Raw genomic sequence first — 10,047 nt, forward strand, 5'->3', positions numbered from 1 at the left:
TTATTAATTTGGGTACTGTCTCTGTGCCCTCTGGTTAATCTGGCTAAAGGTTTATCTATCTTGTTGATTTTCTCAAAGAACCAGCTCCTGGTTTTGTTGATATTTTGTATTGTTCTTTCTATTTCTATTTGGTTGATTTCAGCCCTGAGTTTGATTATTTCCTGCCTTCTACTCCTCCTGGGTATATTTGCTTCTCTTTGTTCTAGAGCTTTTAGTTGTGCAGTCAAGTTGTTAATGTGTGCTCTCTCCAGTTTCTTTTTGTAGGCACTTAGAGCTATGAGTTTTCCTCTTAGCACTGCCTTCATGGAGTCCCACAAGTTTTGGTATTATGTGTCCTCATTTTCATGGAATTCTAAAAAGTCTTTAATTTCTTTCTTTAATTTAACTCTAGTGTTACATGCCCTCACTGTGTAAGACTGGATTCTGTATTTTCAGTTATCTTGCTTGTGGCAGAATTCCTCAGAGTCCAGATGTCTCTGTGGTCTTATGATCTTAATCTCCTGGGTGGAAGAACTCCTGGGACTCAGGCCACCTCTTGGATCTGGAAATCCTTCTGCTCTGGGTGCAGTGGTTCCTCTAGGATGGCTCAGGATTCAGTATCTCCACAGAAGCAGACCAACTCTGTGTCTGCCCCAGCCCAAAGGACCAGGCAGGGTTGGAAGGGAAGTAGAATTCCAGAGGGTTGGTTTTTGGGTAGCTGGTGGGTGCTGAATGTCCCTGACTCACAGATTTAACTCTGGGGCTTATGGAGTGAGATTTAGTTCTTACTGGCTGCTCTGAGTGCAGTGGCTCCTCTAGGATGGCTCAGGATTCAGTATCCCCACAGGAGCAGACCAACTCTGTTTCTGTCCCAACCCAAATGACCAGGCAGGGGCCGATTGTTTACATTGTTAAAAATTGGTTTTGCTTAAGAAACTTAAATATAGCTAATCTGCCACTTTTCCATTGCCTGCAGTTGGCAGTTCAATCATGAGTCTGGGATTTTTTGATTCGCCTATGTTTATTGAAAAGTGGAGAGAGCAGGTAGAGCTGAATAAAAGTATTTAAAGCAGTTGTGATACAGTACAGGTCTACAGGAAGGACAGTCTTTGCTCCAGGCCTCAGAAAACAAGATTAAGAACATTTACATTTAAATTAAGACAATGCAGACTGGGTGCAGCAGAAGGTTGTGTGACAGACAGTCCTTTTGTCTTGGTCATCAAAACCAGCCCCTAGAATGGCGTTTTCTGGAATTTGCTTATTGCCTTGCTTGTTCCTTGAGGGGGAGGCTTCAGCCTCATTCACAACAGCTTATGGGCCAGGAGTTATATATAACAATTATGCTGTAGGATTTAAAATTGTGCCTGCTTCCCTCCATGGCATTATAGCTGTGCCTGTTAACAGAAGAAATGCTCTCAGAGTAAAAAGGACTAGATTGGCCTTTATCTGATACTCTCACTCAGCTAAAAGGAATTGGTTTTTCAATTAATACAAAACAAATTGGGCTGGTGAGATGGCTCAGCGGTTAAGAGCACTGACTGCTCTTCTAGAGGTCATGAGTTCAAATCCCAGCAACCACATGGTGGCTCACAACCATCTGCAATGAGATCTGATGCCCTCATATGGGTGTCTGGAGACAGCGACAGTGTACTTACATATAATAAATAAATAAATAAATCTAAAAAAAAAACAAATTTCAAACTTAAGATTTATAAAACTAATGGGGCACTACAGCCTGACTTGCCTTCTCCAGCTGCCATTCCAGTAAATGCATATAAAATTATTATAGATTTAGAAGATTGTTTTATACCATTCCTTTACATCCTGGTAAAGGTGAGAGATTTATACTAAGTGAATTCACTTGTAATTTTTGAGAGCCCATGAAGGATATCATTAGAAAGGTTTGCCTCAAGGAATGGTTACATTATATAAAAAATTTGTTGTTGCTTTAATACAAAAAGTTAAGCGTTTGAATCTCTCAGTGTATATAATTCATTATATATTTTATTGGCTGATCCCTCTAAAGGAGTTTTTCTGCAAGCCTTTGCTCTTATAATAATGAGCTTTAAAATTTTGGAGTGCTTGTTGCTCCAGAAAAGATTCAACAACAATATCTTTTCAATATTTGGGACATCAGTTATATCTTAAGCAGATTGTGGCACAGAAAATTCCAATAAGAATGGATAGTTGAGGCTGGAGATATGGCTCAGCCATTAAAGGCTAGACTCACAGTTAAAAATATTAGAGTTCAATTCCCAACAACCACATGGTGGCTCATAACCATCTGTAATGGGATCTAGTGCCCTCTTCTGGCTTGCAGATGTACATAAAAAATGGTTTACTTTCAATGATTTTCAAAAGTTGTTAGGAGATATTAATTGGCTAAAACCTCATCTTAAGCTTACCACAAACCTCTGTTTGATATTCTCAAGGTGAATGCAAGTCCTAATTCCCTTTGACAATTAACTGATGAAGGAGGAACAGCTTTGCTGAAAGTAGAGTAAGCTGTTAGTTATCAACAGATACATTAAATAGACTATGATCAATTGTTGGCTGTTTGCTTTATTGCTACTCACGTGCTCACAACAGCCCTTTGGCAAAAGAAACCATTAATGTGGATTCATCCTTCTTCATCTACAAGTAAAGATTGAACATCCTATTATGAAACTCTTACAGTGTTAATACAGGATTGTAAGATAGTATCCTGAAAGTATTTTGGATGAAATGTTTATTCCTTATCCCAAATGGCAATTAAATTGGTTATTGAAAAATACCAATATTTGGCCTATTACATAGCAAACTTTTTAGGCAAATTTGATAATCATTATCCATAAGACAAGTTGTTACAGTTTTCCTCTATGCATGCTTTATTATTTCCTGTAAGTTTGATTGTAGCCCATAGAAAAAATGTTTACTGTATTTACAGATGCATCATCTATTGAGAAGGCAGTATATGTAATTAGGTCACATGTTCATTTTCTTGAGTTTTCCCCCTGCTTTAGCACAAATAATTGAATTATGTGCTGTAGCCACTGTTTGAAATGCTGAAAAATAAGCTTTCAATTTATATACTCATAGCCAGTATATGGCTCATGGTTTATAATTGCTTAAAATTGTTCCTTTTTTAGATATTGCTAATTTTCAAATTTTACAATTATTTAAACATGTACTATTCCTTAACTTAATAAGACTTTTAAGAGCTCATATTGGATTGCCTGGACCCCAGGGCAATGCCAGAGCAGATTTGAATACCAGGCAGATTATAGACCTTACAGAAACAATTGGCCCTACAATCTTATTCTTTACATAATCAAAAAATAATAGCTTGAGACAATAATTTGATATTTCTAGAAAGTCTGCAAGTTAAATTGCAAAAACTTGTTCTCAGTGTCCTCAAATTTTTCATAATGGTGTTAAGCCTTAAGGACTTATATGTAATTAATTTTGGCAAATGGATGTTACTCTGAAGACCTCCGCAGAGGGGAGACCCTCTCTCAAGTCTCAGAAAGTCGCGACCACCCAGTAATCTGCTCGAGACACCATGTACTGGAGCAATTGCGAGGTTATCTATTAGGGCGTGACAGCTAGCTGCCGGTCAATTCGTATGCCCACGCAGGAGCAGAATTGACCCCGACTGCCAGTTTGAGGGGTGTTTTTAAAGGGAAAAACCACAAACCAAGGAAATGAGGAGGGGGTGAGGGGGTTGCTAGGGTGGTATAACATAAAAATAGTGGAACATTCCAAAGGAACCCAACCTACATGAGTCAGGATCAGATGAAAACTCTCTGTACGCTTATCTTTCTCAAGAATGTAGTCCTGCCCTGTCACTTCGGCCTTGCCCTGTCACTATGGTTCTCAGCTTGGTTCCACCTGACTAAATTGCATTCTTTCCTTTCTCTTTGCGGGTTGGCCAGTTCCAGTAATGGTGACTGGTCTTTCCACATTCCTAAAGAAAGCCTAAAGAATATTTTATATGTCTAAAAAGGATTCTATATATCCAGTATCTATAATTTTCTCTCTACATTCCCCCATTTTTTCTAATGATAGTTTTTAATCATAAAAACTTAACTCCACTTTTTCTAATGTAATGTAAATCTGATTACAGATCTTGCATTTCAGTATCTTCATAGCTTCCGTTTCCCTGTCCAAGGGTTTGATATTGATGGCATAGCAATAAAAGCTGAACAGCACTAACTTCTGTTTAAGAAGCAAAAAAACAGAATCAAAAGGGGACCAGGGAAAATATCAGAAAAGCACCTTGGATCAGACTTAACAGCCTCTGTCCAGTCCTTGGGAGAGAAGGAGTAGAGGTCAAAGGAGTACCCAGAGGGTACTCAGTATGGTGTTTGAGTTCTGAAGGTCTTAAAGGGGTCACAGGGGCAACCACAAGGGGTTTCTGTTCTGGTAACACTCTGTTAGGGCCTATAGGCTGAGCAGGTGGACTCTCTATCTTCAACTGAATAGTGAAAGCAGCACCTAAGTCGCGCTTCATCATTCTATCTGGAAAATACCATCTAAGGCCCCATGTTCTCCCTTTTAACCACTGTACTGTATCCCCGGTCCGTCCCTGGACAGTGAAAGTTATATTTAAGGGTATGCAGGTGGACCTTGAATTGCACAGGTTCTCTGTAGTCCACTTAAAACATTCTGTTGGAGAGACATAATTTTTAAGTACTACAATCCAGTCCCATGAGGAGCTGGGGTTCCAGTAAGCATCTCCTGTTGTTTCGCAGCCCCAAGCAGAACAATATAAGTTCCCTATGTCTCCACAACGGTGGGCTGTTGTTTGATCCTGACCATCCCTGGGACAGACATAAAAATCTAATTTCCCTAGCTCACATCTGCGTTCCGGGTCTCTGCACCCAAATTTACCTCCTGGGCAAATTCTCCGCCCTGCACCCAGGGGCAACTTCTGAGGATCTGAGGTAGGGATATCCCAGGTGTCTAATCCAGCTGCTAATTGGCAGAAATCGGGAGTGAGAGTGGGCCACCAGGTGTATGGTGGGACTACCTTAGAGGCAGACCACACTACCTCTCCAGTCATTGAGGTGACCTGCCAAGTCAGTTTTTGGGGAGTGTGTGGATTATTCCCCATCATCTGTGGGCCTACGGCGTAGGCGCAACTTAAGAGGATTACCAGTCCACTCCAAAGTCCATTCATCTTGGTGAGAGTTCGGAGGTGCTCTTTTCACGTGCGAGGTGTGGATCCACACAGCGATGCTGTCTACCTTCACTGCTGTGGGGGTTGTCAGCAGGACCAGGTACGGGCCTTTCCACCGTGGCTCAAGGTTGCCCGTCCGATGTCTCCTTACTAGGACAGTGTCTCCGACCTCGAACTGGTGTGGTACTGGATCTTCTTTAGGAGCATAGGAGTTCTTTATGGTTCCCCAGATTTCCTTTTTCACAGTCTCTAAGGCTTTTAGTCAGGCTAGAATAGGAAAAGGGGGAATATAACCATCATCAGGGTGAGTTGTACTCTCAAGGGTCTGATAAACGGGAGGTGGAGAACCGTATAAAATCTCAAAGGGGGTAAGTCCCAGGACTCTGGGCGTGTTCCTGATTTGGAACAGGGCAAGTGGGAGCAAGGCTGTCCAATCACCCCCCAACGGTCTCTATAGTCAATTTAGTTAAGGTCTCTTTTAGGGTTCTATTCATTCTCTCTCCCTGTCCTGAACTCTGGGGTCTATATGAACAATGTAATTTCCAATCGAACCCCAATAGTTTGGCCAGTCCCTGACTTTCTTGCGTGATGAAAGCAGGCCCATTGTCTGAGCCAATCACCCTTGGCACCCCAAACCTGGGTAGGATTTCTTCCAATATCTTCTTAGCCACCACAGTAGCAGTCTCCTTCTTGGTTGGGAATGCCTTGACCCATCCGGAAAAAGTATCTATAAATACTAAGAGATATTTGTTACCATACCTGGTAGGTTTTACTTCAGTGAAATCGACCTCCCAGTAAGAACCAGGTCGATCTCCTCGAAGTCTAGTTCCTTTTACCTCCTGATGGTGGCTGGCATTGGTGAAAGTACAAGCCTTGCACTCTCGCACTAGCCTGTGCGCTAGTTTCTTCAACCCTGGAATCTTATACTGAGACCGGGCCACTATTTCCATCATCTTTTCGGGCCCCAAGTGGGTCCACTGATGGATCCCAGATAGGTACTGTAGGCTTTCTTCTTCAGACAGGACTGGCTTGGTCCCTGGTTCCTCAGTGGGATTGGGAGTCTTTGATTGGGTTCTGATGGCCAAAATCATGGGTCCCTGGGCAGCTTTCTTTGCTTCCAGGTCTGCCATTTGGTTTCCTTTTGCAATATAGTCTGTCCCTTTTTGATGGCCGGAACAATGAACTATTGCCACCTTCTTTGGAAGGTGAATTGACTCCAAGAGGCTCAAAATCTCTTCTTTGTTTCTAATTTCTTTTCCTGCTGAAGGTAATAGCCCTCTCCGTCGGTAGATGGTGCCATGTACATGAGCGGTAGCAAATGCATACCTGCTATCAGTGAAAATATTCACCCCTTGTCCTTCTGCCATCTTCAAGGCCTGGGTCAAGGCTACCAGTTTAGCTTTTTGTGCTGAAGTCCCTTCAGGTAGGGCCGAGGCCCACACAGTCCTTTTCCCATCCACCACCGCCGCTCCCGCCCTTCGCTTACCCTCAATCACGAAGCTGCTCCCATCAGTAAACCAGGTCTTCACCCCTGGCCAGGGCTTGTCAGTCAGGTCCAGTCTGTTGGACGTTTCTTCAGCCAGTATTTCTTCACACTGGTGAATCATGGAGCTGTCAGCCTCGGGCAGCAGGGTGGCAGGGTTCAGAACAGCCGGTGGGGCAAGGTTATACGTTCGGTGAGAAGGAGGCTCTGGTAGTGAGTCATTCTGGCATTAGTCATCCAGCGATCGGGAGGCTGTCTGACAATGCTTTCCAGAGCATGAGGGGCCACTATTGATAATTTCTGTCCCAAAGTCAGTTTATCAGCATCTTGTACTAGTAGAGCCGTAGCTGCTATGGCCCGCAGACAGACAGGCCATCCACTTGCTACCGGGTCTAGCTTCTTTGAGAGATACGCCCCTGGACGTTTCCATGGACCCAAGGTTTGAGTCAAAACTCCTCTAGCCACTCCCTTCCTCTCATCAATATAGAGAGTGAAAGGCTTAGTTAGATCTGGTAAAGCCAAAGCAGGGGCTTCTAATAAAGCCTTTTTCAAAGCCTCAAAGGCTTTCTGATGTTCGATTGTCCAGGTAAACTCCCCTTGTTCCTTAGTCAGGGGGTATAAAGGTGCCGCCAAGGTGGCGAACCCTGGGATCCACAGCCTGCAGAACCCGGTGGTCCCAAGAAACTCTCTTACCTGACGAGGGGTAGTTGGGGTTGGGATCTGCATAACTGTCTGCTTTCTGGCCTCAGTCAGCCAGCGTTGTCCATCTCTCAAGGTGTAACCCAAATAAGTCACTTCAGTCTTACATAGCTGGGCCTTCTTCATAGATGCCCAATACCCCAACTTACCCAACTCAGCCAGGAGACGTTCTGTTCCTTTCTCACAATCTTGGGGGTCCTTAGTGGCCAATAAAAGGTCATCTACGTATTGTAACAGAGTCACTTGAGGATTATTAGCCCTGAAAGGGGCCAGGTCCCGGTGTAGTGCCTCATCAAATAAAGTGGGAGAGTTCTTGAATCCCTGGGGGAGTCTCGTCCAGGTCAGCTGTCCTGCTTTACCGTTCTCTGGGTCTCTCCACTCAAAGGCAAACAAGGGCTGACTCTGGGAATGAAGTCTCAAACAAAAGAAAGCATCTTTAAGGTCCAGAACTGAATACCAAGTTCTGTCCAGTGGCTCCAATAACTATGGTTTGCTTACTTCTCAACTTCCCCAGGGGTTTCTTGAACACTGAGAATTCTGCTCCTGTGTCGACAAGAAAGTCCATGGGGGTCCCCTCCACTTTCAGGGTTACCCTAGGCTCAGGGAGGGGGGCCAAGCCCTGACCCCCCTAGTCTTCATTGCTACCTAGGGCCAGAGCCTTAAGTCCCTTCTTGGTGGGACACTCTCTGGCCCAATGTCCTCTCTCCTTGCAATAGGCACATTGGTCTCTGTCCAGTGCTTGGCTGGCTCTTCTGGGTCTCCTTGGCTCCTGCCTCCGATACTCGCCCAAGTTCCCTGTCTGCCTAACTCCTCTTCCCTGTCTTCTTCCCTCATCTATAACTGTGGCCAAAATCTTAGTCAAATTCTTTTCCTGCCTTCTCTGTCTCTCATCTTTCTCCTTACTCCTTTCTCTTTTCTCTCTTTCTGCTTTTTCTTCCTGAGTTTCCCTCTTATGATAGATCTTCCCTGCTTCCTTAACCACATCTCTGATTGTGAGGTCTTGTAATCCCTCAAGACGCTGTAACTTCTTTCTAATATCTGCAGCAGCCTGCCCAATAAAAGCCATAATGACAGACATCCTCTGTCCCTCCGAGGTGGGGTCAAAAGGAGTATATCTGCGATATGCCTCCATGAGGCGCTCCAAGAAAACAGAGGGGGCTTCTTCTGGCTCCTGCATAACCTCTCTTACCTTAGCCAAATTGGTGGGGCGTCTCGCCGCCCCTCTGAGACCTGACACCAGAGCCCGGCGGTAGATGGACAGCCTTTCCCTACCTGCAGCTGTGTTGTGGTCCCATTGGGGCCGAGTGAGGGGAACAGCCTCATCAATCTCTGCTGGAGTTAGATTCTGCAAAAGTTGTCCCGCAGCGTTCTGGATGTTTCTCCGGGCCTCCAGAAGAACTCTCTCTTTCTCTTCGGCTGTGAAGAGAGTCTGGAGGAGCTGATTGCAATCATCCCAGGTGGGCTGGTGCGAGTACATTATAGACTCCACCAGTCCAATCAGGGATGTAGGATTCTCTGAAAAAGGGGGATAATTAGCTTTCCAGTTAAACAGATCAGATGAAGAGAAGGGCCAGTATTGTAGGAACTGGACTGCATTCGGCTCGGTAGGTGCCGGACCTATAGCTCGGAGAGGTAGAGAAACAGTGGAGTCGGGTCCTTCCGGACTCAACCCTCTCCGGCTCCGAGTGCCAGTTGCCGGCCCCCCGGCCCCGGCTGCTCCCTGTGGTTCCGGACTCGGTGCCGAGGCCGGGGGAGCCTGTGGTGGTTGATGATAAGGGGGGGGCAGTGGCGGACTCGGCCACTCAGGTGGCTCCTCTATCTCGGGATAGATCTTAGGCAGAGTTTTAGTTTCCGAGTCCGGTTTTGGTTTGGGTTTGGGCGTTTTAGGCCTGGAACTGCTGAGAGCCAGGGCTCGGGAGCCTGGCTGTCTCTTAACCCATGGTCTCACCCACGGAGGGGGATTCTGGATCAGGTTCTGCCAAACCACGATGTATGGCTGTTGATCGGGATGTGACCCTGGTCCTTCCTGAAAAATAGTAGCTTTTACTGCAGAAATAGTAGTCGCGTCAAAAGTCCCCTCAGGTGGCCATCCCACATCAAGTTTTGGCCACTCTGAGGCACAGAAAGTCTGCCAACGTCCCTTCCTGATGTTAACCGATAACTCATTGCCTCTGTCCTTCACCTCTGTCCAGTGGTCTAAAGTCAGGCTTAAGGGAGTCACTACAGTCTGTCCCATAACTGTCAACAAGCAACACAAAACACAGACAAAACAACTACACTAACCGTCTCAACCAAGAAGGCCAAAACCAATACAGAAAAACAGATGGCCAGGAGGTCTCTCACACCTCCTCCAGCAGGCCAGGAGGTCTCTTACACCTCCTCCAGCAAGCCACCGTGTCCTCTCTGGCCTCCAGACGGGCACCCACCAGGCGTCCCTGGGGTCCCTCCTCACCTGGGATGTCTCCCAGGTTGTGGCAGTGGTAACCCTCCTAGCACGTCTGCTGGTCACCCATTCGCCTCCTGCCGAGACAAAAGGTTTGCTGTCTCTTACGAGACAGAAACAGCTGCCAAGTCAAACCATAGAAGTGCACTTTCCAGAATTCCAAACGAGACGGATCCACACACAAAACACACAAACAAAACCGCGGTGCCCTTACCTCCCAGTGGGGGTCTCAGAGATCAGGGTGGTCGCAAATCCCGGACGAGCCCCCAATGAAGACCTCCA

The 10,047-nt window shown here is 45.6% G+C and overlaps 1 protein-coding gene across 1 annotated transcript; it reads right to left on the reverse strand.

Annotated features, from left to right (window-relative positions):
• Window positions 1-5,063: 5,063 nt before the first annotated feature.
• On the reverse strand, window positions 5,064-9,558 carry LOC114636015. Its single transcript, XM_028784331.1, is given in 5 exon segments — window positions 5,064-5,395; window positions 5,718-5,876; window positions 6,627-6,803; window positions 6,806-7,787; window positions 7,789-9,558. Coding segments are annotated over 5 exon segments (3,420 nt in total).
• Between the last annotated feature and the right edge of the window lie 489 nt (window positions 9,559-10,047).

The sequence above is a fragment of the Grammomys surdaster genome, unplaced genomic scaffold, assembly GCF_004785775.1.
Source record: "Grammomys surdaster isolate TR1022 unplaced genomic scaffold, NIH_TR_1.0 121170, whole genome shotgun sequence".
Lineage (NCBI taxonomy): Eukaryota > Metazoa > Chordata > Mammalia > Rodentia > Muridae > Grammomys > Grammomys surdaster.